We start from the raw sequence: 26,351 nt of genomic DNA, 5'->3' as shown, positions 1-26,351 counted from the left end.
AGTGACTCTTTTATTAAGAGCATCTAATACATCAACGCTTGTTATTATAGATTATTTTTAAACCTGAATATTAATCATGGTTCGTAAATATTCGTGTGTAAAATACAAGTTATGATCAATAACCAGACCTGGAAGTAATTTTTATTGGATTTTGAAAGGTAAGTGGCAATGAGTGTACAGACTTTGAAAGACACCGTTAGTATATTTTCCTATATCAGTGATGGACAGTTGCACGGATATGTAAGCGATGCGCAATTGCGGACGCTGATGAGTACAGTAGGTTTTTGTTATATTGCCACAGATAGAGCAAAGGCAAAGCATAAATCGGTATTTGTCTAGAGAATTAGCAAGATCAAAACCATTCAAAACTTTCGTCTTTTATAGTTTTCAAAATTGAAGTACAAAATTAGGCTTCGTTGCACCCCGCCTATTTATGTCCTTTTCTGAGTTTTCATAATAACACGGAAACAACAAACATTGACAATTTTATCTCAATTTCATGTTTCCAATTCAAATTTAAAAATGTTTTCATAGAGTAAAGTAAGAAAGAATGGTCAAGTAAAAATAAAAAAATATAAAAGTTATGAATAAAAAGCAGTCATTAAATTAATTCAGTCAAATGTGATTATAGTGGGGGTATTTACCTACAGTTCAGTAGTAGTGACTACAGTTATGTACTCAATGAAAATAGTGAGATAGATGATCTCACAATGTGGGGATATAATTTCTGTCATTTCACCTTTCCTCTTTATTTGTATATTATATATATCGGCGGTGAAATGAAAATCATACTCAAAAGTGCTTCGCATTCAGAGTCAATAATTGAGAATCTAATGAAGTTAGTCAAACTGCATGAGTAACTAAATTATCGTCGCATAAGTTTGAATGTGATTGAATAACGCGCTGTTTAGATTTACATGCTATATCGTTGCCAGGATTTGATTAGATTGAAATATATCATATTGTTGCAGAAGTTACTCTTGACATTTGTCCTTGGCATACGATAATTTCATTTTTGCGGTCAAAGTTAGTACTAAGCGTCCATATTTAAGGCGATGTCTGTTAGTATCATGGAGAGTGGGGCATATTCTTTAGTGCCGCTCTTAGAGAGGTTTGCCTTAAGTGATTAATACGACTGCAAATTTTGCCGGCTGTGAAGTATCAGTACGTTTTGTACAGTTTTGTATGTGTATCGCGTATAATACGTTAGTTTTGTTACATATCGATTAATTGAATATTATTGAACATACTTGTATTTTGCTTAGGTAAATATAGATTTCCCATGCGAAGATGGGCCAGCATGTTTCAAGAACGGATTTTGAATGGGTTTATACAGAAGAACCGCACGCATCACGTCGGAAAATAATTTTAGGTATAAATCTAAAATATTATACAGATTAGTGCACCTAATTGTATCACAAAGATTTTTTTTAAATGATTTATAATGAGAGTAATGTTGAATGTGTTGTCCATCATAGTTAATATAAATACGTAATTAATCAGTAAATATAAATGACACATGTTAAATGTGTCACGAGTTACAGTATTATATATTTTAATAAGTATATAAAATGGTATAATAACAAGTGTTATAAAGATTTTACATATTAAAACTGCAATTACAAATTTAGCATATTACAACAAAATAATTTCAAGTGACTTTCATATCTCAATAAAAAAGCAAGATAGTAGAAAATTTCATTGTATGTTTTCCTTAATGTTACACAACTTTTGTTCAAAAAATTTTTTATATAACAAATAGTTTGCAAGCAATTTAGATGATACAGTTAGATAAATCACTAAAACCATTAATTACAATACTTAAATGAAACATTATTAAAAATATTAATAACATATTTTAATATATTTTATCTAATATTTACCTAATATATTTTTGTTTACAAAATTTGTTTCAGAGAAATATCCACAAATTAAAAAACTATTTGGGTATGATCCAAATTTTAAATGGGTGGTTACAGGAATGGTTTTAATCCAATTTATATCTATGTTCTTTGTGAAAGATTTTAGCTATCCATTGCTATTTCTTACAGCATATTGTTTTGGAGGTGTTATTAACCATTCTCTTATGCTAGGTAAATTAGTTGGAATATCATATATTTATTATTGAGATTTATTTAATTAACTTTTAAAGGCTATCTGATTGATAAAATTGATTGGTTTTATGATAACGTTATCACTAGTATAAATTCCAGTAAATACACAAGTAATTATTGTTATCTGTAATTTCCAATAATATTACAATAAAACTTAAGATAAAATATAATATTGAATAATGCCTTTAAGGGTTAAGCAGTCTTTATATGTTGCCATAGTTATTTATGACCAGGCTCTTATCAAAGTATAAACTAGTATTAGTTTATGATTACAGTGCCATTTCAAGTGCAATGAGTCATTAGTCATATCTTATTGGCATACTGTACAGGGTAAGTCTCCATTACCTTGTGTTAAGATTCCTTATAGCAGAAATTAAAAATTTTCCAAATTTTTGAGATTATAAAAGATGGACATTGTTATATATGAGTGGGGGCTGTTGTTGCAAAAACAAATTCATCATGTGTATTAAACATGCTAGACTGAGATAAAATTGTAAAGTAACACCTGCATTATGAATCAGTTTGTATAATACACTTGATAGATAAGACTAATAATTTATTACCCTACCAATGGTGTTGTAATCATTCTGAACATCATGTACTTATTTAACCATATTCATATGATATTTTAGCAATACATGAAATCGCACATAATCTTGCATTTGGGCATTCTAGACTAATGGCTAATAGACTATTCGGATTTTTTGCTAATTTACCAATAGGTATACCAGTTTCTATTAGTTTCAAGAAATATCATCTTATACATCATCGAGTAAGTTCAAATATTAAATTAAATAATATAACAGATATAACAGATAATTTAATATATAAATTACAGTATCAAGGAGATGAAGTATTAGATACTGATTTACCAACTTTGTTAGAAGCAAAATTATTTTGTACAACCTTTGGAAAATTTTGTTGGATATGTTTACAACCGTTTTTTTATGCATTTCGACCGCTTATTGTTTATCCTAAGCCACCTACATTATTGGAGTATATAAATTTAGTTATACAACTTACATTTGATGGATTAGTATGGTACTTTTTTGGTGAGTTCCTAAGAAATCTTATATCAAATTAGTACATATATCAATGAATGGTTTTTATTTAGGAAGATAAATAATATGAATGTTGCAAATTAATGTAATAGTAAAAGGATGATTTGTTTAATTGTGTAGGTGGTAAAGTTTTAGTTTATTTCCTTTCTGGATCAGCAATGGCTATGGGACTGCATCCTGTTGCTGGCCACTTCATATCTGAACATTATATGTATAAAAAAGGTTTTGAAACATATAGTTACTATGGCCCATTAAATTGGATTACATTTAACGTAGGCTACCATAATGAACATCATGATTTTCCTGCAGTTCCTGGTTCAAGATTACCTGAGGTAAGTTTAATTTCACTACAGAAACTACATTTATCAAATATAGCTACTTTTCTGAGTATTTAAAAAATATTTTATACTTCTAGGTGAAACGAATAGCTCCTGAATTTTATGATAATTTGCCACAACACAATTCATGGGTTTCTGTCTTGTATGATTTCGTTATGGATCCTGATATAGGTCCATATGCAAGAATAAAACGAAAGCATAGAGGACTTGATTCATAAAACTGAAAAAATTAATTTTTTTCTTTTGTATAAATAATGATTAGCATCTGGAAGTTAACATTATCGACATATTTATTGTTAATTTAGTTTATTCTATTCAGTGTTAACACATTCATACCATCTACATGGGTAAATCTACCCATACTATAAAGACTGTAGTCTGAAAAAGTCGTAAAAACGCTCAGGATAACAACAAAATTACATGGAAAAATGTAAATTATCAGTACGTTCTATATTAGAAAATTTTTGTAATATATCTGAATGGAATCCTAAAGCAGAACACTATATACGGTTCTGAGTGCTATAATATTAATGGATGCCGTATTTTTAATGATTTATATTGCGACTTCGCTTTATCGTAGTCGAGTTGTACCTCCTATTTCGGGATTGAACGTACTTTAATTATCAAATCTTGTTTATCTTCTTTCCTGTTGGTAATAAAGTATTTCACATTTATAGTAAATAGTTTTTGCACAAACGTGTTTTTAATTGAAACGTTTATAAAATTAGACTGTACCAACAACATTCCTACAGCATTTAAAATATAAGCAAAAGATGCTAGCTCAGTAAACAATTTTCCATTTTATGATATTTGTAAATAATTTAAATTTAGTAAAATGTAATGAACAAAGTAAATAGTTAGATATAATGAAAATCGATCGAAAGATGTTGCTATATTTTTTGAATGAGAGTACATACAGAATAAACAGCTTTCATAATTTTGTAATCTAGTCATAATGGAATAAACTTTTTATTATACACAATAATGTTAATAAAAAATGTTCTTTCATGCAGTGCTTGAAAATGTGTAACTTTTTTTTAGAATTTCTAAATTTGGAAATTCATCATTTTAAAGATTTGTATTTTTATTCACGCATGCGCATTAACACAATAAGTGTAGTGTACGGTAAACCACGGTCATGGTCATCACGTACGCCCCACTGTTATTGTGTTCACCTTTTTGTAGTGAATTATGAATTTTTCATATATTTAATAAATCATATTACAATAGTAATACATTTATATAGTTCATTGTCAAATTTTTTAGTTATATAACTTATATATAATTAAAGAAATGTATCTCGGAGGTAGTAAAACTTTTATGTTTTCAAAATATAATGTGTAATAAGTTAATAAGCCAATGCGCATGCGTGATTAGACAAGGACACAAAAAGCTTTTGGCATATACATATGTAAATAATTTGTGCTAATATAAGTATGATAAATAATATATAACATTTTTAAATTTAATGCAGTCCTAACCGCATAATTTTACTTATTTACATATATATATACATATAAATCCTATTCAATATTAATAGTATCTCATATGTATGTACTTTTTCAACATTAAGAATAGTACCTTTAATCAGGAAACTAACATTTCTTATATTTGAGTCATACCCAGTTATACCTGTGTAATTTTTGAGCTTAAAAATTGCCTCTCAACTCGGTTTGATCCATGATAAATGAATAGAAATGATAAATGATATCGATATTTTGTAATTAGTTGATTTTCCTATGAAATGTAGATGAAAATTATTTATATTAATTAATTAACAAAAAATATAACAATTGAGAAAGTTGTATTTTGACATAATTAACTTCATAGTAATGTGACTGAAATCGCCCTCGTGTGTATTTTAAATAATATATAGTGGTGATATGAACGGCATATGTATATGAAACGTAACATCGTTTGTGTTCAAAAAGGGACGAAGTGGTGTTTCATATTTCATAAATATTAATATTTGTAATGTTGATGACTAGAAAAGAAATCAAAACGGAAAGATAAAAATTTAGGGTGTTTATTGTAAAATGGTTTCTTGTAACAAGGAAACATTTGTTTGCATGCGTACGCTACGTGTAAAGTGCCCGCAATGGTACATCGATCTGATAATGGAAAAAATAATGTTTACGTGAATAGTATAATTTTGCACACATGTATATCTGTAATACAGCAAGTAGAATGGGAAAGCAAAACGGATCTTGTTGGTGGTTTGTAAAAGCCGTAAAATGGATACCAGTTATTTTCATCCTGACCATTGTCTTATGGTCATATTATGCTTATGTGGTGCAGTTATGTTTTTGTAAGTGTTTCAAAAGATATTTTTCTTTCATAATTAAAAGACCATTTCTTTTTTTTTACATAAAATTTTTATTTTCTTGTTTCATACAATTTTCAGTAAAATTCATTTTTCAATCATAAATTATATTCAATTAGCCTCAAATAAAAGTATTTTGTTTCATTTTATAAAAAATATGTATCAAATGTGTTCTGACAAAAAAAGAACTGAAAATATTGAAAAAATGTTATTTTATGTGAAAAAGAGTATAATGTGGTACAAATATTTTTTTTAAGGATAAAGTCTTGGCACAATTTTCAAGATCATACTAGCTCTTTAAGCAGAACTTTTTATTTATAATTTTGTTGGTCTTTTTGAGAAGAACTCAATGAGTTGCTACACAATGACATTTTGTTATTTGGAAGGTTGTAAAATAATAAAGAAATCATGTACATCAATAAGTTTCATAATTATTTATTTTACTGATTAATAAATAGTTATCTTGTAGCAGGAGAATTTTCTCAGCAAGAGATAAATCTAGTTTATATGAACAATATATATAAATAATGTTAATGTTTACATATATATACTAATAATTTGCTTTATCCTTTTTTATTTAGATACAGTAGATAATTATGTTCAAAAAGGTATGTACAGTTATTATGTAAAATATACTAGTGTATTTATAGTATGTTATTAATTCAATTGTATTTCTTTGTTAACAGTCTCCTACTTATTTTTCTATCATATTCTATTTTTCTTATTCTTATGGTCCTATTGGCAAACTGTATTTGCAGATTTGTTAGAAGTACCAAATAAGGTAAGATTTCTTTTTTACAATGATTATTGTAGTACAGACACTTATTAGATTAATAACATGATATCTTGAATAGTTTAGAATACCAGATGTAGAAATGGAAAAATTCCAGCAAGCTGTAACTGAAGAGGCACAGAGACAAATTTTAGAAAGACTTGCACAAGACCTTCCAGTCACAAATCGTACTATAAAAGGAGGTATTATCAAATATTATGTAATATATGTATTATGTGTATATAATATATGTATATACATCTATGTAATATGCTTTTAGTAATACGTTTTTGTGAAAAATGTCAGTTAATTAAACCAGACCGGGCTCATCATTGTAGTGTGTGTAGCACATGTGTTTTAAAAATGGATCATCATTGTCCATGGGTAAACAACTGTGTAGGTTTTCACAACTATAAATTTTTTATGCTGTTCCTGGCATATGCCCTACTGTATTGTATATTCATTACTGCTACATCTTTACAATACTTTATACGCTTTTGGAAAGTAAGTATGACTTTTTGGATAGCAAATTAAGCATTTATGGTGTACATCAAAAATACTTTTAATAACAAATCCTTATTTCATGACCACAATCTATAATTACAATAAAACAATTTCTATAATTTCTAATTACAGAAATTTAATAATAATTTCTTTAAATTACAATAAAAATTACAAATTTTTATTAATTTTTGTACATATTTCTTCTTGGATTAATATGAATTTTATTTTGTAGGGAGAGTTGGATGGAATGGGTCGATTTCATCTACTTTTCTTATTCTTTGTGGCACTGATGTTTGCTGTTAGTTTAAATTCTCTTTTCTTTTACCACTGTTATCTTGTTTTACATAACAGGTCGACATTAGGTAATTAAAAGCATGTACACTTATAATTTTTTAATTATCATTTGTAGCATATGTGATTATCTGCATTATATTATGTAATGTTTTTAGAGGCATTCACACCACCAATGTTTCGTACAGGAAAGGACAAAGATGGTTTTAGTCTTGGAAAGTACAATAATTTCCAAGAAGTATTTGGTGATAATCCTAAGCTATGGTTCCTTCCCATTTTTACTAGGTAGGTTTATTAACATAATTTTTAATATAAACTTTTAGATTTTAATAATAACTTATAAGACTGTAATGAAACTTAAAAGACTGTGAACCATTTGCACAATATATAAATAAGGATGTCAGCATAACTATTACAGTTATTTAAGCATTTATAATTCATGCTTATTTATTATGTAAAAGCACGTTTATATTAATGTATCATACTATATAATGTAGCAGAACCTGTTTTAAATTAACAGTTATCACTGTCACTCATTTAACAAATTAGTTATCCTTATCACTGTACGTATAGAGACTAGTACTTAGAAATATTATAAAAATATTTTAACTTGCAGTATTTTCCATTATATTATCTTTTTTTTAATGTGTATATTTTTAATTAGGTGGACTAATAGTACAACTTTACAAGACTGTCGTTTTGTATATAAAACATATAAACATATAAGTGAAGAAAATGGTAAAAAGTGGACAAAGTTTATGCACATGTAGTATATAAACTGCCTTAAAAATCAGTCACGTAAATTTGTTTTCCATTTTACTCAGAATCATATACTAAAAATTTATATGATTCTGTTACAAATGTTTTATTAGAGAATTTGTTAGCAGTGTATATTAAAGATTCGTACATCTGTTTAACATTTCAATTAATTATACTACTTATATAAATGTAATAGTAATTGTATTACCGTTAAGTCGCGATGGGTGCATTAAATGTGTTCTAGTCTTGGAAACGGCGTCACCTTTCCAGTACGTGCACAACATCAAGGCACACCAAATACTTACGACTCCATGGGCAGTACTCGAAACAGGTCAGCATTATAGAAGTCTACAGTGCCACTATAATAGTTGCATAAAAATTTACTATGGAACTCATTTGTGATTATTGATTGAAAGGCAGTTAATATTTAATAAGTAATATTGATTGGTTATTTCATTCAAGAAATATTTAAATAAATAAAAAAACATTTTCTTCATATTGTTTTCCTTAAGTTATATATTTAGTTTATAGATACTGTTTTGTTTAAAAAATTATAATTTATCATTTATTTTATACAGAGTTCCAAAGTAATAATATTTTCAATACATTGCTTCTTAACGCATGCAACTACTTCATTTCTGCTTTTGTTTAAGAGTCAAGTATTTGCGAAAGTTGATTTACTATCAATATTAACATTCTTCTTTTTGTTAACATACGGGTAAAAAAGTTATTACTAACATCCTAAACTTACTTGATTTTTTGATAGATTATTGATATATGTGTTTTATAACTTATTTAAATGTCCGTACATAATACTTAATTTTAATAAGTATACTGACTTGTTTCAGTATAATTACAAACAACATTTTTATAACATTTATGGGTACTAATTCAATTTTATATAATTTTATTTTGAATAATGTTTATCAAAGACTGCATTAAAAGTTATTAGTATTTATTGTTCATCATTGAATTAAATCAGATTACACTTATATCTTGTATTTAATCTACAGATAATCATTAATTGAGGTGGACTTTGAAATAGGTATTAGTTTCATTTTAAGCCGATTTAAAAATGCATGTTCCTTTTTGTAGATGCATCACATTGTATATTGATCAAATTATATTTATCATTAGTATCAATTTTTTACAATTTTGAAAGGTATTGTGCATCTGGTTCTTACAGATTAATATTTATTTAATTATAAGAGGTAGCGTAACTATAAATATTATAACATTACTATAAATTGTTGAAAATCATAAATTAAATACATAAAATTTTTGTACAATGCTTGAAGTATCTTGTATATAATACAAATTTGACAGAGTTAGGTAGTTACATTACCTCTAATCGCGAGTGGGATTACATGAAGTAGAAGGTAGGGTGTGGGTTACAGTTTTGGAGATGGGGTTAACTTTCCTGAACGGCTGTGCAATGAAGACACACATACTCTGTTGGGACATACTACCCAACAGTGGGGTGATGAGACCGAGCTTGATTCTCCACCTCCTTATGGGTCACAATCAGGTATTGTGTAGTCTGAAACTCTACATTGAGACAGTGCATTAATCCATATGCATTGTTCAAATACACAATATTTCTGATACAAAACTCATATTAGCCATAGTTACTACATGTATTATATATGTATAAAGAAAATGTTACTCAGTTATTTGAGTAATTTTATGCATTAGTATGAATTTATACTTTAATAGTTTTCATTCTTTTTTTTCACAAATAAGTTTGCTACCATTATCTTATCAAAAACAAGAAAGAAGAATATTTCAAATGTTATTTTATATTTAGTATTATACATAGGAATTGATTTATGGAATCAATTGTATTTATCGTAAACTCTTTATTTTTTTGTCTAATATATACATTACTTTAGTAATATGTTATATAGTCTCAAAATAAACAAATAATAACTTATATTATAACTTATTCATAATATGAAAGAATCAATTGATATATATATACATATAAAAAATGAAATAATTTAAATGCTTCATTTCTCTAATATAAAGTAAACAGTGAAATGAAATTAATTAATATTTTTTGAGTTTCATGAAATTTCATATGAATTTTACAAAAATATAAGTTAATAAAGAGTTTACTATACATTTTTATTTTACATAATTACCATATGCATTTTATAGCTTTTTGTACAAAAATTTAATTATCAATAGATTACACAAAATATAATGTTTACAACTAAGTACTTATATAGTTAATAGCGGACATTTTTTATGATAATTAGTACAAACAAAAAGTTTATAAAATAAATGAGGAGATTAGAAAACTATGCTTAAAGAAATATATGAAAATTATATAAATTGTACACTATTCATATGTACAATTAATTGTTACATTCCTTATTTATGTATTTGCTGGATTACAGGATACATATTAGATACCATGTATGGAGTTATATATCAAATTTCATTATCTATTATTAAATAAGACTGTAATAAAATGAGAAAAATAAATTGGTGAAGTTCAAATATTCTTTTGTGTTTGTAATAAGTGTAAATATTTTAGATATAATTAACTTTTAACCTATTGTTTCTACTTTATTAAAGCTATTAATTGCATGTATACATAACTACATTTGTAACAACGCATGTTTCACTATATATTAATTTATATTATAAGAATAATAATGAAAAGTTTTACTATAAAATATCATTGCATAACTATCCTTAATAATATAAATAGTACAATCAGTTATTACAAATGTTTAAAATATTTTATATACTGTTTTTATGATTAGCATTTATAATGAGATATATATGATGAGTATCATGTTTTACTAATTTATAATTGCACATACACTTTTCAGATTTGTTCTTAATTATGCTCAATAAAAAGGAACATAAATTGATGAGTTATGTTTCTTTTTATATATCTTTTGTGCTATGATACACAGAATTCTTTATAATATATATATCCTCAAAATAATAAATAATTCATAAGTCATGTCCTAAAATTAAAGTATTAAGAATATGGAAATGAAGATATTTCACTAGTATCAATATTTCCAGAAATTCTTGATAAAAGTGGCTGTGATGCTGATGAAATATTGAAGTATTTATCCTTCAGGACATGATTTACAACCAACAGTGTTTAAGAATCATATTTCAGAAACAATGAGATTCAAGAATAAGTTTCATACTTATATAAACATCTAATATAATGTGTGCATATTTTGCATTTATTTAATGCTATATTTAGGTTGAGTTTTTGACTACAGGTCCGCCTTTGATCAAATGACTTTGGTAGAAGAAGCTACAATTTTGGCTCTTGGCACTGGGTAATAATGAATTGTACATTTCATTTCTGCGTGTTTATTAAAAAATAACGTGTTTGTTCTGTTTTAAACATTTCACTGTATTAATGTATTTCCTGTTTTTAAGATGGAATAGAAATTTATTTGAAACAATTATTGTAAAGATTGATATATTTAAAGTTTTTATTTTATTAAACATTTATTTTGTTGTTACTAATCATTTAATCTTCTCATATTTATTTTAACAATATTTACGTTTTCATTGGGTGTAAGATTAATTTCTGTTATAAGATTTATTTACAGGAATTTATTCGAAGAAAAATTAGGAATGCCATTTTAATCGTGCATACAAGAACTGAATAATGTGGCAGAATTGAGTTTTGTATTGCATGTTTTTATTTACAGAAATCAATAGTGATTGCTATTTTGTGCAAACAGGGTGTTAAGTTATATAATTGCTTGCTATTATAACATTTTACTTAAGTATTTAATATATTTTGATAATTAATTGTAAATATATTTAAATATTTTTTTTTATTCATGCTGATAATCTCAAATTTAATTAAATACTTTTTTTTTATTAATATTTTACAGCACTGCTGTGATAGGATCGCCTACTGATGCCAACCAGCCATTGGTGGATGGAACTGAACTTGCTTGAGACAACATTTTCCAAATGCTTTGTTTATTTTTAACAAATATTCAACGGTAATAGATTTTGGTTTCAAAAGTTTGGTGTATATCCTTAGTTTAATAATTTTAGAAAAATATTACAAAAGATATTTCATTGACTTCATAAGTGAAAATAGATTTTGCTAGAGTTTTATTACTGCCAATCCGTTGTTCTGTTTAGTATAACAGTTTAAATATAAATACAAATGGTAATACTAAAATAACATTTATTACTACACATTGGGATTTTTATTATTTTTTTTATGTACAATGTACATATTATACAAATTGAAAAAAGATTGTTAACATATGTAGGATAAGTTGCACAAAATTTTTAACATTTTATGTATGTACAATATTGTTAGTATTGCAGCTATTTTTATGTATAGTAGCATATTTGAACCCTAAAAGCTAAAGTGTACTAAGTCCATTTCTTTCTATTTATTCTATTTCAAAATTATTTTCTTATAAGTTTTTTAATCTTTAATATAGTAGTATAAAAGAGATATGTGGCTCATATTTTGTATCAAGTCCAATAATATAAATACTCTTAGTATTTTTAGCTCTAGTACAGTTTAAATTCATGGATGCCTGTTACAGTATTAAGCTCCATAACATTTTTTATGTCATGTTTCCTATAGCATGTAGATTGAGGTAATTTTGGACTTGATATCTGTTTTGAAAGATATATTGAAATCATGTAACATTATTACAAGGCCTTCATACCCTTGATTTGTTCTCTAAATTTTGGGAAATGTGACTTAATACACTCTCGTCCTGAAGTCCAGATACATGATCATTGTTGCAGTTTGGCATAGTTTATAAATATTATATAGCTGCTTAAAATTTATGTCACTATATAGAGCATGAAAAAATAATTTGATGGCAAATATAAATTTTCTTAATTAAGAAGAACTGCTATTACTGAATTTAACAATGTAAATGTTAACTTCGAAGAAGTGACAAATTATTACACAAAATAGTGTCAAGTCAGCAATCTGTGGTCATAGCATACTTGTTTACTTGAAATTTTAAATCTTGAATATGGCCTTGAACAGGTCATAAATTTGTTAATGAAAAGATGTTATTTCCTGCCATTGTGCTAATTCTAAAATATGCTATTAAATAGGAGAATAATATCTATTATTGTTTCTAAATGAAAATATTATACATCAACTGATATATTAATATAATGATTAAAGTAGCAAAACATCAAAGTTTCTTAACTGTATAAAATATTACGTTTCAGTATATTTGTTGTAAAATGCAGAACATATCAGATTTCATCATGCAAATGTGTTTTTAAAATATGAAAACAATTGAGGAGTATAATAATCTAAATACTTACATAATGATTCAATGCAGTAATTTTTTGAACATTTGTTCACTATTTGTGAAATCATTTATTACTGTAATAAAAATATTTGGTTTATTCATATTATACCTCTATTTCAGAATAATAACTTCTTTTATTAATAATGTAATAAACATATTATTCACTACATGTTGTGAACATATTTTACTTAATTATTAGCAGAAAATGTAATTACCAAATTTCAAGTAAACCTAGTTTGTACTTAAATCTTTTGCAGCCATTTTTATTAATATAAAGTAATTAACTTTGAATCACTGGTATGTTTTGACATTAATGCAGTGTACATTTTGTAATTAACAGATAACATATTTACTTAACCGAGATAAGTTTATAGTTTTTTGTAATATTTCAGTTTTTTATTTATATTACTGACCATAGTATTATTATAAAATGTTAGATATGAGAATATATTGTGCTATTTAATCTAAGGAAAATATGGGAGAATGTATGTAAAAAAGTTAATTTCATTTCTTGGAATTTCTGTTTACTTTTGATTTGTCATATAGTAATATGGTTACAAATACATTATAACAAAAATATTAAAAATATATTATTATGCGATATAATTACCATTAAAAAATGTTTTATTCTTTTCTTAAACGAAATAAAAAATAAAGTGACTTTTGCACTTAAGATGAAAATGTTTAAAAATGTAAAAATTATAACTTGTAGCCAAATTCTTGTATCCAACCTAATCCTTCTCTTGAACTTAATTTGGGAGAGTATTCTAATCCAATATATCCATTATATCCTTCCTGCTCTAATGTTGAAAGAATATATTTATAATTTATTTCTCCTGGAGTATTAGGTTCATGTCTATGAGGAACTTGTGCTATCTGTATATGACCTATAAATTAAAAAAAATGTAATGTTTATATATACTTCAAACGTTTATGTATATAAAAAGAAATATGTACCTATATATGGTAAAAGTTCCTTAATGTTTTTTGTAATATTACCACAAATCTGTTGTAGATGAAAAATATCAAATAGTAATTTCAGATTTGGACTATTTATTGTTTTTACTACTTCTAAACCTATATAAAATGCATAAATTAATTAACATAATACTTCTATTAGAAATTCGTATTTTATATGCAATTACCTTTCTGAAAGCTGTTCATGTAGTAATTTGGCACAGTAATATTATTTATAGGTTCAATAAGACCAAGTATATTTTCTTTTTGAAATTTCTCCACTGCATATAAGAGATTGTTTAAATATACTTTATCATTAACAGCATTTGGTTGATTTACTTTTCCTGACATTACATGAATTCTAATAAAGGGAATAATACAAAAAATGTATTAAAATATTAAGAGCTCAAAGGAAGATTATAATGCAAATAATTAATATCTAATATATAAGACTAATGAATACTTAGAAAATGAACAAAAGCAAATTCACAGATTATGCAAAATAAACAAAAGAAATAGTAGAGTACTTGACTTATAATAAATAGCATACATAATATATTTTTACCGTGAGCAGTTTAAAGCTTTTGCATATTCCACCGTTAGGTCAATACTTTTTTTAAAGTTTTCTTCTTCTCCAGGTATTGCTGCATATCCTAGTTCCCCTTTCGTTACATCGCCTGTTATGATAAAATAGAAAACAATTTATAATTTTTTAATGTATTTTATATAACGTATTTCAGTAATATTGATTAATGAATACCTGTGTATACATTTATAAGAATTTGCTCAATATCTGCCTTTTTTCTAGCTTCTGATACATCTTTAACGGAATAACCAAATGGAAATCCACTTTCTACTGCTTTAAAACCAGCCTCTTTTGCTAATTTATATCTTTCAGTAATAGCTGTTGCCTCCGTAAACATGAAAGACAAATTACTTGCAAATTTTAGACTCATATTTATTAATTAGATATAAATATGTACAACTATAAATAATAAGAAATAGTTACTTGAAAGAAGCGATATATATGTATTTATACAGATAAATGGGTAAACGTTTGTGACATTATATAATTTTTCTTATCTATCAAGTGGAGAAATTGCTATAAAAACTATAAACGCATGCTAGTTTTTTATTTCAAAGTGAAACTTACTATGCATGTATGAATTTAGTAAACAATTAAAATGTATAACTAAATATATATGTTATACTAACCTCAATAAAACATATTTTTATTTCTAAAATATAGGAATAAAGAGAATAGAAATTCAATATTTTTTCGTTCTTAAGTTTGAATTTAGTTTTACTTTTTCGTTATAAAACAATTGTGCTTGTTATACAATAATTAGACTTAAATTAGGTCTTTTTGGGAGAGAAAGTATAAAATGATTTGTATTGTACTGTTATCACAAGTTATGAATTATATACTTTCCTTTAAAAAACGGATACATTATATGTATAGTACAAAAAACAATGTGATGTTTTTTTATAAATACTTTTTTTTATTTAACATGGAATTAAGTGTGTTGAAAACCATTATGATTTAATGTTATAAATTAAACGCAAGAATTAATGAGTAATTAAGCAATTATTAATGTTATCACTCGTCATCGTCACGGACACCACCGCTTGGTACTTTTGGTCCTCCTGCGCGTTTTGCCATAATAATCTGATCAACTTTAAGTACAGTACATGCAACACCAACAGCATACTTTAGGCACCACTGTTTTGTTAAAAACAAATCTAAAATTCCAGCTTCAACTGTGTCGTTAATAGCTGCTCCATTGTCCTACAAATAAACATTTGTTAATACCTATTAATAAATTTATAAAAAAATTAAACATGAATACATACATCAATAACGAAGCCGTAATTCTTTTTGCCTTCTTTATGCGCAGCATAAAGCTTTGATAAAAGTTCAGGGGCATGACTTCCACTATTTTCTGCCAAGGTTTTTGGAAACACTTCCAAAGCGGTTGCAAACCTACGTACTGCATATTGCTCTAAACCTGGTAATGTATCTGCATATGAAGCAAGTTGTGCAGCTATTTCAATTTCAGTAGCACCAGCTCCGGGAATAAGTCTTCCATCTTTTGTTATTCCTTTAAATGTATTAACTCCATCATCAATAGCTCGTTCGATATCATCCATGTAATTTTCGGTGGATCCTCGAATAATTATAGTACTGACACGGCTATCTTTGCCATGTAATGCAAATTTTACTACTATTGTATCTCCTACTTCATCAATATATACTGAATCTGCATATCCCAATTCTTCTTTTGATGGAGGAATCTAAAATATATATCACCAATTAGAATTTACCTAATACCATAAAAATTCGACTGAATGATAAAATGATTTACCAATCTTGGAAGAGCAGTAGCACCAACAGTTTTACACAATCTTCTAATATCAAACTTGCTAGGAATGCGAACAGCCATTAAATTATATTTGTTCATGTAATGTAAAGCCATATCACCAAATTTTCCTCCTGAAACAATAACAGTAGCTCCACTGTCAGCAATTGCTTTTATTTGAGTCTCTAATAAAGATTCCTCTCCTCTAGAAAAATTCATTAGTTCATCTGCTGTTTTTATTAATACTGTCCCTTTAGTTTCAGTTTGCATGATGTCCACAGCACAAGTATAGACTGCAATTTTAGCATTGTCTTGCTTCATAACATCTCCTTCAACTTGCCGTTTAAATACCATTCCTTGTACAACCTCAGAACTAGATACACCACTTCCAAGTATTTTGCACACTCTGACATTATCTACATTGAAAGTTGTCTTTTCAGGCAAAATAGATACACATGCTCGTGAAACAAGAGAAGTAAGAATTTCTTCATTTCCAAATTGTTTACTCATAATGGCTGTTTTAATTCCAACTTTAATCTGTTTTTCATCTTGGTAATCATTTACTGTATAACAAATTAATGTTGGTAATATTTCTAGAGCCTTTTCTAAAGAAGCTTCATATCCTTCAACTATTTCAGATGTGGTAATTCCCTGTTATAAAATATATTTTGTTAATATTACTAATATTTAATTGTTATTTATATTAATAAATATTATTAATTATTAATATAGTTTCAAAGTTTATACCAGATGGAGTAGTTCTTCTGCAGCTTCCAAAAGTGCTCCAGCAAAAATTATAACAAAATTTGTACCATCACCAACTTCTGCTTCTTGCATTTTTGATGCTAAAACTATTAAATTAGCTGCTGGGTGTTCAACTTCTAGTTCATTAATAATTGTTGCAGCATCACTAGTAACAAATAATTTCTCAATATGATTGATAATCATTTTGTTCATGCCATTTGGACCATACGCAGTTCTCACAGTTTGCACAAACTGTTTGCACGCTGTTATATTTCTGTATACAGCTTCTTCTAAACCTGAGAAATACTAAGTAAGAAAATAAAATATATTAGTTATAATATTATAACCATTAAGAACATTGCTACTTTATATAGGTACATAATAAAATATACAAAAATATGATGTAGAAAATAAATTATCTAAACGAATTATTTCCATAAAAGGTAACGCTCACTGGAAGACTGAATCATATTCTTTTATATGAGGAAATATCGGCTACTTATAATTCATTAAAACTGTATAAGTAACGTTAAAATATTTATTGTAAAACTTACACGAGCTCCTTCTTTAAGCATTTGAGCCATACCCGGCGCTTTCGGTACGTGTAAAGCCATTTTTATTATTTTTATAATCAAAAATTATTGTTACTTCACGTGCAATTCACAACTGATAGGTTGCTTTAGCTTTCCGTCAAACGCGATGCAGAATCGAGACCTTTCTTGAAATTTGATTTCTAGAGCGACATCTAGGGACGTTGTTAAGTGAAGTTACCTGTCGCAAAATTATTATAAAAAAATTTATATATGAAATACAAATTATTTTTTAAATAAAAGTTCATAATTTATATAAAATTTAAGAAATAACTTATATAAATTTATACTGTTATAAAAATTCTATCATTGCTTAAAAAAGTGATCATTTTTAAGACAAATCAGCCTTAAGGGATAGGCCCAAGTAAAATTAAATGTTAGGAAGTTGAGTAAATCATTGGTAATTGATAAAGCTGTAACATATAAACAAAGGTTATTGTTAAGAATTGGTAAGTTAAGTTATTTTGGATACTATTAGAAATTTTGAATTAATACACGGTAGAAAATAAAATTATTTTATGTTTTATGTATAGTTATACAGAATATTCTGTATTCAACTGTTATGGATATGGTGATCACGAATTTGCAACAGCAACGTCAAATTACGGAGCAGCTACGTCGTGAAGCTGCACTGAAACGAATCACAGTCAGTAAAGCTGTGGAGGATATCATGAAGTATATTACGGAACATGAACAAGAGGATTGTCTTCTAGTTGGTTTTTCATCACAAAAGTCTAATCCCTTTCGTGAAAAAAGTTCCTGTACCATTCTTTAAATTAGCATGCCTAAAATAAGAAAAAAATTAAGTCAATTTTTTCTTTAAGTATTTAAATTTTGAATCTATAGTTATTTAACACTGTTTTTATACAAATGGAAAATTATTAACTACTATGGACATCGAATACAAAATAAGTAGTTTATATAAAGTCATGTTTGTAACTAATTTCTTTTTAAACGAGGTATAATATTTGCTTTAACATCAGCACTCAAATTTTGATCAACATGGAATACCTGCAGTTATCTATTTGCCTTTATAAACCATTTGAGTATCAGATTGCACTCAGTTGTGTCTTCCCAGATTCATTTAAAAAAATGCCATGGAATTGACTCAAAAGGCTCAACTAATTGTATATGTGAAGTTTATCACAGTGAACTGTTAAATATTAAGTATTCAACATTACTACGAATACATGGGAGATACGAAAACACTGCTATTATATTGTTTGATACTTTGTGAGAGAAAATACAATTATGCAGTTTGCGCTTTTTAAATGTTTTATTGCAGTAACATTTGGAATTCAAATGGATAAATAGATTTTATATAAATACTAACAGTAAACAAGGATTAATTGTACATTGAAGGTGTATATTCAAAAAATTCAATCTAAATTTTATTATATGTTATCATGATTTTATTGGCCTATGAAAATGTAATAAAATTTATGTACACACAGAGTTATGGACACAGAGTATGCACTGAAAAAATAGAAAACTTTGGCTCTTAAGATTATATATACATTTACAAAAATGAAATGCTATTTTGTACAATATTTTATCTATAAAAATATATAAAATAAAAATTGTATGTTAATAATATGATCTGTGAAATCTTGAAATAGAATTATAATTTAAAACAGTGTATAAGTATATTCTAGTTTAGTTTTTATTATATTCATAAAGTCATTATTAACTACATCAAGTGCCTCTATGAACAAATAATTATATGTTATGTAATGTATAAATAAAAGTATAGTTATACAAGTTTCTAGCGTAATAAAATAAAATGAGATTATAAATATAAACTTTCGTAACTCTTTATACTCTTTAAATGTGCTACAATGTCAGAACCTTTTCTAACATTATTGCTGATAAAAACTAGTTAAAGATATAAATAAACATATTTCTTCAATTTCTTTTAATATTAATTTTTTATCTAGACTGAAAATCATATTATTCTCTTAATTGAATTTAACGGAAATGGCACGTGGCACTGTCTAGCGGCAGTGTGGAAAACTAATGAAACTGCAGTTTCAAAAACGTGTAGTTCACCCTGTTCGCCGAAGAGATGGCGCTTGTTCCATTTTTGTTGATGACGTCACTTTTTAAAAACCCGCGCGTAAATTTTTAATTTTTAACAAAATATTGTATACAATAATTCATAGATAATTTACAATATATTCGCGCAAGAAAGTTATAAAAATATTGAATTGCAATAATTAATTTATATAATAATGAGTTACAATAAAATATATCATAATATATTAATTGACAATTATTTTGCAACATATCTGCTAGAGTAAATTGATAAAAACAAAAAATTAATAAAAATTTATTCATTTAAACAATTAATAAAAAATTTAATAAAAATAAAAAAAAGACTTGGATAGTTACAACAACAATTTTATAAATAAATAACTAAAAAAATTATTAATTACAATAAAATATATCGTAAAATATTAATTAACAATCATTTCGCAACATATTTGTAAAAATAAGTTAAAAAAAATAATAAATTTAAACAATTGCAACAATAAATTTGTTAATAAACAATCGAAAAATATAAAATTATGAAAAAATTAATGTTAGAATAGTTATACAACATCCAATAAGAGTGGTTGCACGCTATTGGTAGATTACGTGATGTCTGATTGGTTACTGTACATTACCAATCACCCTTACACTTGAAGAGGTCGAATTGGATCTATTGGTAGATCGGTAGATCATTATGATGTCTAATTGGTTGTTGTCAACTACCAATAACACTCACAGTAGCGGGAGGTCAAGTTCTCTCAGTCGTATTTTGGAAATCGAGGAGGTCGGATCGCACCTGTCAACACTTACCGGTACGAGTCAAGGGTTTACTTTATCGATATTGTGCTTGTTCCTGTATTACCTACTGTGCTTTAATAAGTGTTTAGTGTGTTTTAATAAATATTTTTTAATAAATATGTGGGTGTATTAATAAATTTTATGGTGTAATTCAACAAGTGTCAGTGACTTTACCGGTGTGTTTCCTGCATGCATATATGGATATATAAATGTACCTAGTGTACTAATACAAGTGTTTAGTGTGCTTTAATAAATATTTTTTATTAATTATGGGGGTGTATTAACAAATTTTATGGTGTGTTTTACAAGTGTCAGTGACTTTACTAGTGTATTTTCTTAACTGATTGTGCACGTGTATACGGATATATTAGTGTGTTTTATGGTGCGGTTATTTAAATGTTTTATTAATTTTTTACTGTTTTAATATGTTTTGTGGAGTGATTATTTAAGTGTTTTTACAAATCGTTAATGGGTATTAGTGCACTTTATGCAACGGTTTTTAAGTGTTTTGACATACTGTTACTGGTGCTTTAGTGTATTTTATGCAATTATTATTTAAATATTTTGACAAATTGATACTGGTATTTGAGTGTACTTTATGCAACGGTTATTTAAGTGCATTTGCATAGTGTTACTAGTGCTTTAGTGTACTTTATGCAATGGTTATTTAAATATTTTGACAAATTGTTACTGGTGTTTGAGTGTATTTTATGGTTATGTTATTTAAGCGTTTTGATAAACTATTACTGGTGTTGTAGTATACTTAATAGAATGATTATTTGAATGTTTTTACAAACGGTTACAAGTGTTTTAGTGTACTTTATATAATGATTATTTAAATGTTTTGACAAACTGTTACTGGTGTTTAATGTGTAGTTACCTACGTGTTCCGGTATATTTTTGCAAACGTTCTAACATGTTTTCTAAAGTAATTACCCAAGAGTTTTGACATACATTTTCAAATATTTTACAATATTTCACGTTGTGACATGAACGTTTGCAAATTTATACCGACTCCTGCATGCCTCTATGTGTTTGTACATTTCAAAATCAAAAGCTTATTATATGTTTGCACGAGTAGAAGTTAGAAAACATTTATGTTATCAAAATGCAAATCGATAAATACAGTTAATTAATCGTTGTGATTCTTTTATGATTACAGAAGGTCCATTGCCAAACCGCCACATCCAAATCTGATGAATGCAACCAAGCAGCCAATCAACCAAGCAGTCAATCAATCAATCAATCAATCAGCCAACGAATCTCTAAGATGCAATGCCTCCCACACGTGCAGTCTCAGATGCTACCGGTAAAACGATCGCAGTGGCGCAAGTCAGCGATCGGTGAGTCGCATGCTTTACGATTCCTCCGGTTCCCATCATGTCGTAGGACGAATGGTCCGAAGCGACACGGGAACTGGTTGTATTTTATATTTTTGAGCGAGCATAGTGACCACGACTGTACGATCGTGCAAAATTCGTACAAACTGTTTATTTCATTTATTAGCTCAGGTCAGGATTTTCTTGTACATCGCGTTTTAACTTCTTTACAATTTAAAATTAAAATTAGTACATAGAAGTCGGATGACCCTCCGATTTCACAGTAGCTTTCGAGTCATTTTGATAAAGTTATCGAGTCACTTTCAATTTTTACGTACGCGTGAAAATTTTTTAAATAAATGTACAAGAAAATATCGCGAGAAACAGATTTCGATATCAAAGTTATTTACGAATGTTTGAGTCATTTAGAAATTTACTTTGATATCACAAATCTGTTAAAAATGAAACAATCGTATATTTAGATTTTTGCAAAGTGATCTTCCATTTTCCATTTTGAAAATTTTTTAAAGTTAGAGTCAATTTTTGCTGGAAGACACTTTATTAGCATGTTTCTAATCATGTCTTTTAGCTCAGGATTTTCAGCACACATGAAGAAAACTGGTAGGTCAAAATATTGTTGGCCGTGTTCATTTTTATGCTCTAAATTCATGCGCGTGCTTAGATGCTACTCGCATGAGTTAGGGCAGGTGGACACGGTTTAGTTTTAAGATGTATTGGCGATCGACAAATTGACAGTGAATTATCGACACAAGTTACACGTGTGTGTGTGTGGTTAGGTCGTGGACCTTGTGTCGATTAAACTATAGATTTATTTTTTAAATTTTGCAAAATTCTATTTGAGAATGCATACAAAATGCAAGTCGAGTCATTTGAAAATGCATACAAAATGCAAGTAGAGTCATTTGAAAATGCATACAAAATGCAAGTAGAGTCATTTGAAATTTTTATAAATTGAATAAGTTAGAAAATAGTATGAGTAGTTGAAATTATTACAAGTACATATTACATTGTATATTCGAAAGAGTATGAAAATGAAATATGTTAAGTTCACTGTCGATTGTCGATCGATTTCAGCAAAAAGGTATGAACTTAGAGTGTGAATGTAGTATTGAACTCGGGTGTCGGAGACGTCCCGGGACGTACTCCCTAGGATTAGGCTTATTTGCACCCGGGTGGTATGTGTGAGAACCGTGGAGTGTGTTTTTGTGAGAGTGGACTTTGCAATTTTTTAAATATAGCGATAGGCAGGCAGGTAGCTTACTTCTGGTGTGAATGAGTTAGTTTTAAGTAGGTAGGGCCAGAGCAAGCTTTCACGTTTCTCTGTCTTCCTCTCTCACACGTGAGATGCTTGCATCTGGGGGGTTCACGAAAAATCGAGAAGAGAAAAATTAAATATGCATATATTTAATATCTCTTGAACTCGATTGTTCGTTCAGGCCAGGCCTTTTAGTTTGTAAGTCGCAGTCGGGTTCTAGATCCGACTGCAAAAATGAAGTATACAGTGAAGTGAAGTGCAGTGAAATAAAATATTCTGCTCGGACATTCTTTTACGGACAGCGCATTCTAAGAATCGCTGGTCGTATTTTTATTTTGAGTAATTATTTTTCTTGCCAAATTAACTTATTATATATTACATAAAATTTCGATTTTGTTATCGATCGAAATAAATGGATAGTAATGCAATTTTATTTCTAATAAAACTGTCTGCTATCTGTTTATGGAGATTGATAGCGAAATTGAGAATTTATGTAATTGAAAACTAAGAATGTCCGAGTTACCGTAAAAATTCGCGAGTGATTTTTGTGAGGCTTTGCCGAAGAGAGAAGAGGCTATATGCCGAAGAGCCCCGGCAAAAATTGCCAAAGAAGAGGGGAACTATCAATGGCTGTCCATCTTAGGATGGACAGTCATTTTGTCACTATGCTCGCTAATATTTTCTTGTGTTTTACAGCTATTTTTTTGAACGATACAAAATGTATCGTTTTGCTCGAATTTTTACGAGCAAAGCCACTCGCGATTTTTATGCCCTCCCAATTAAATTTCGATATTAAAGATTTTTGCGTAACTTCGCGATTAAATTTTGAAATTAAAGATTTTTGCATGCCTTCGCGATTCCAGATTTTTATGCCCACCCTATTAAATTTTGAGATTAGAGATTTTTGTGTCCCTTCGCGATTACATTACGAAATTAGAGATTTTTGCATGCCTTCGCGATTCGAGATTTTTATGCCCACCCTATTAAATTTTGAGATTAGAGATTTTTGTGTCCCTTCGCGATTCGAGATTTTTATGCCCACCCTATTAAATTTTGAGATTAGAGATTTTTGTGTCCCTTCGCGATTAAATTTTGAGATTCGAGATTTTTATATCCCTTCGCGATTAAATTTTGAGATTCGAGATTTTTATATCCCTTCGCGATTTGTATACCCCTTCGCGATTTGTATACCCCTTCACGATTTTAATTTCCCCGAATTTTATGTGCTAATTATTTTTCTCTGTTTCAGGAATTGATTTTGAATAAATTGTTTTATTGTTGATTGCTCTTAATTTCGTAATTGTCATTGTGTTTTCTGTTTCTCGATAGGGTTGTTTCACTTCTTCTCGTACAATTTTGTAGGATAATAAAATTTTGTATGTTTCAGATTTTATTTTTTGGTAAGCTAAAATGTTCTCTTCTCAAATTTCTGTCTTAATAAATTTTTGTCTGTTTTAGTGTTTCGTCTTTGCTAAGTTATGTTGCTTCCTCAAATCCGCAATTTTCATTGCGTTTTGTTTTTTGAAATTCTTGTATGAAATAAAGAAAAATTTTCCTCCTCCTCCTCCTCCCACAATTTTCTGTGTTAATAGAATTTTGTCTGTTTCAGATTTTTATTTTATGTAAGTAATGAAATAATTTATATTTGTCTTAATAACTTTTGACTGTTTCAGATTTTTATTTTACGTAAGTAATGAAATTTATATTTGCCTTAATAAAATTTTGTCTGTTTCAGATTTTAATTCTTGGTAAGTTCTTGCATTGTTCTTTCTTCTCGAATTTCTGAATTAATAAATTTTTGTCTGTTTTAGTGCTTCTCCTTTGCTAAGTTATGTCGTTTTCTCAAATCCGCAATTTTCATTGCGTTTTATATTTTTGAGAAATTCTTGTATGAAATAAAGAAAAATTTTCCTCCTCCTCCTCCCACGATTTTCTGTGTTAATAAAATTTTGTCTGTTTCAGATTTTTACTTTATGTAAGTAATGAAATAATTTATATTTGTCTGAATAACTTTTCTCTGTTTTAGATTTTTGTTTTACGTAAGTAATGAAATAATTTATATCTGCCTTAATAAAATTTTGTCTGTTTCAGAATTTAATTTTTGGTAAGTTCCTACATTGCTCTTTCTTCTTGAATTTCTGAGTTAATAAATTTTTGTCTGTTTTAGTGCTTCTCCTTTGCTAAGTTATGTTGCTTCCTCAAATCCGCAATTTTCATTGCGTTTTGTTTTTTGAGAAATTCTTGTATGAAATAAAGAAAAATTGTCCTCCTCCTCCTCCCACAATTTTCTGTGTTAATAAAATTTTGTCTGTTTCAGATTTTTATTTTACGTAAGTAATGAAATAATTTATATCTGCCTTAATCAAATTTTGTCTGTTTCAGAATTTATTTTTTGGTAAGTTCTGTTCAATGCATTAGTTTTTTAATTCCGAGCTGTGGGAGGTTGGGTGGGCTCGGGCGCAGGTTTTTCGTCACGACATGTGGCGAAAAGCTTGCGCAAATTGTAAGTGCCTTTTGTTCTAACTTGCACTCGTCTTTACAATTTTTTAACTTGTTACATATTAGATTGTTACGTATTAGATTGTAGTAATAGCCTGTCATTTTTATTGTCAATTGCTTGAAACTTAAAAGAAAGTTCTTCCAACTTTCTTCTTTAACACTTTTCTTTACAAAGTTTTACATTATACGAGTGCAATTTTAGAACAAAAGGCACATTTAGGGCTTTTGTATTATAGTATGCGTGAGTGTGTGAAAATGTGAGTACAGGATGCAGGACTTATTTAGTTTAAGATTTTTTCAGATTCTAAATGATTTTGT

The 26,351-nt window shown here is 27.7% G+C and overlaps 5 protein-coding genes across 22 annotated transcripts; 3 read left to right on the top strand and 2 right to left on the bottom strand.

Annotated features, from left to right (window-relative positions):
* Positions 1-21: 21 nt before the first annotated feature.
* On the top strand, positions 22-4,194 carry ifc (delta4-sphingolipid-FADS-like protein ifc). Of its 6 annotated transcripts, none has more exons than XM_076532147.1 (8): positions 22-158; positions 972-1,164; positions 1,266-1,372; positions 1,917-2,093; positions 2,747-2,886; positions 2,953-3,166; positions 3,296-3,507; positions 3,591-4,194. In XM_076532147.1, the coding sequence occupies exons 3-8, from the start codon at positions 1,291-1,293 to the stop codon at positions 3,729-3,731; spliced, it is 966 nt and encodes a 321-aa protein (XP_076388262.1). In that variant the 5' UTR covers positions 22-158; positions 972-1,164; positions 1,266-1,290; the 3' UTR covers positions 3,732-4,194. The 6 variants fall into 6 exon arrangements, with proteins under 6 accessions (XP_076388262.1, XP_076388267.1, XP_076388255.1 ...); XM_076532140.1 differs by lacking the exon at positions 22-158 and adding an exon at positions 662-838; XM_076532152.1 differs by lacking the exon at positions 972-1,164 and having other exon boundaries at positions 28-158.
* An 896-nt stretch (positions 4,195-5,090) lies between these two features.
* LOC100877552 (palmitoyltransferase ZDHHC2) lies at positions 5,091-12,462 on the top strand. Of its 12 annotated transcripts, XM_076532071.1 has the most exons (11): positions 5,101-5,821; positions 6,418-6,444; positions 6,523-6,617; positions 6,691-6,811; positions 6,889-7,112; positions 7,345-7,474; positions 7,562-7,688; positions 8,407-8,493; positions 9,560-9,690; positions 11,417-11,476; positions 12,047-12,462. In XM_076532071.1, the coding sequence occupies exons 1-10, from the start codon at positions 5,674-5,676 to the stop codon at positions 11,434-11,436; spliced, it is 1,110 nt and encodes a 369-aa protein (XP_076388186.1). In that variant the 5' UTR covers positions 5,101-5,673; the 3' UTR covers positions 11,437-11,476; positions 12,047-12,462. The 12 variants fall into 12 exon arrangements, with proteins under 12 accessions (XP_012145572.1, XP_076388241.1, XP_076388186.1 ...); XM_076532087.1 differs by lacking the exon at positions 8,407-8,493 and having other exon boundaries at positions 9,546-9,690; XM_003705351.3 differs by lacking the exon at positions 9,560-9,690 and having other exon boundaries at positions 5,102-5,821.
* Positions 12,463-13,744: 1,282 nt separating this feature from the next.
* On the bottom strand, positions 13,745-15,772 carry Gip (hydroxypyruvate isomerase-like protein Gip). 2 transcript variants are annotated; one of them, XM_012290184.2, is made up of 6 exons: positions 15,632-15,772; positions 15,177-15,401; positions 14,982-15,093; positions 14,605-14,777; positions 14,417-14,536; positions 13,745-14,346 (listed from the first exon to the last, which is right to left on the bottom strand). In XM_012290184.2, the coding sequence occupies exons 2-6, from the start codon at positions 15,370-15,372 to the stop codon at positions 14,159-14,161; spliced, it is 789 nt and encodes a 262-aa protein (XP_012145574.1). In that variant the 5' UTR covers positions 15,373-15,401; positions 15,632-15,772; the 3' UTR covers positions 13,745-14,158. The 2 variants fall into 2 exon arrangements, with proteins under 2 accessions (XP_012145574.1, XP_076388292.1); XM_076532177.1 differs by lacking the exons at positions 14,417-14,536; positions 15,632-15,772 and having other exon boundaries at positions 15,177-15,508.
* Positions 15,773-15,895: 123 nt separating this feature from the next.
* Positions 15,896-18,244, bottom strand: CCT8 (chaperonin containing TCP1 subunit 8). Its single transcript, XM_003705329.3, has 5 exons — positions 18,075-18,244; positions 17,524-17,826; positions 16,783-17,427; positions 16,271-16,711; positions 15,896-16,205 (listed from the first exon to the last, which is right to left on the bottom strand). Exons 1-5 carry the CDS (start codon positions 18,132-18,134, stop codon positions 16,017-16,019), a joined length of 1,638 nt encoding a protein of 545 aa, XP_003705377.1. The 5' UTR covers positions 18,135-18,244; the 3' UTR covers positions 15,896-16,016.
* Positions 18,245-18,371: 127 nt separating this feature from the next.
* On the top strand, positions 18,372-19,759 carry Ggamma1 (guanine nucleotide-binding protein subunit gamma-1). The gene is made up of 2 exons (XM_003705330.3): positions 18,372-18,559; positions 18,644-19,759. The coding sequence occupies exon 2, from the start codon at positions 18,673-18,675 to the stop codon at positions 18,883-18,885; it is 213 nt and encodes a 70-aa protein (XP_003705378.1). The 5' UTR covers positions 18,372-18,559; positions 18,644-18,672; the 3' UTR covers positions 18,886-19,759.
* Positions 19,760-26,351: the final 6,592 nt, after the last annotated feature.

This window comes from Megachile rotundata, chromosome 1 (assembly GCF_050947335.1).
Source record: "Megachile rotundata isolate GNS110a chromosome 1, iyMegRotu1, whole genome shotgun sequence".
In the NCBI taxonomy this organism is placed as follows: domain Eukaryota; kingdom Metazoa; phylum Arthropoda; class Insecta; order Hymenoptera; family Megachilidae; genus Megachile; species Megachile rotundata.
Note: the sequence above shows the minus strand (reverse complement) of the source record. Positions and strands in the feature narration are given on the sequence as shown.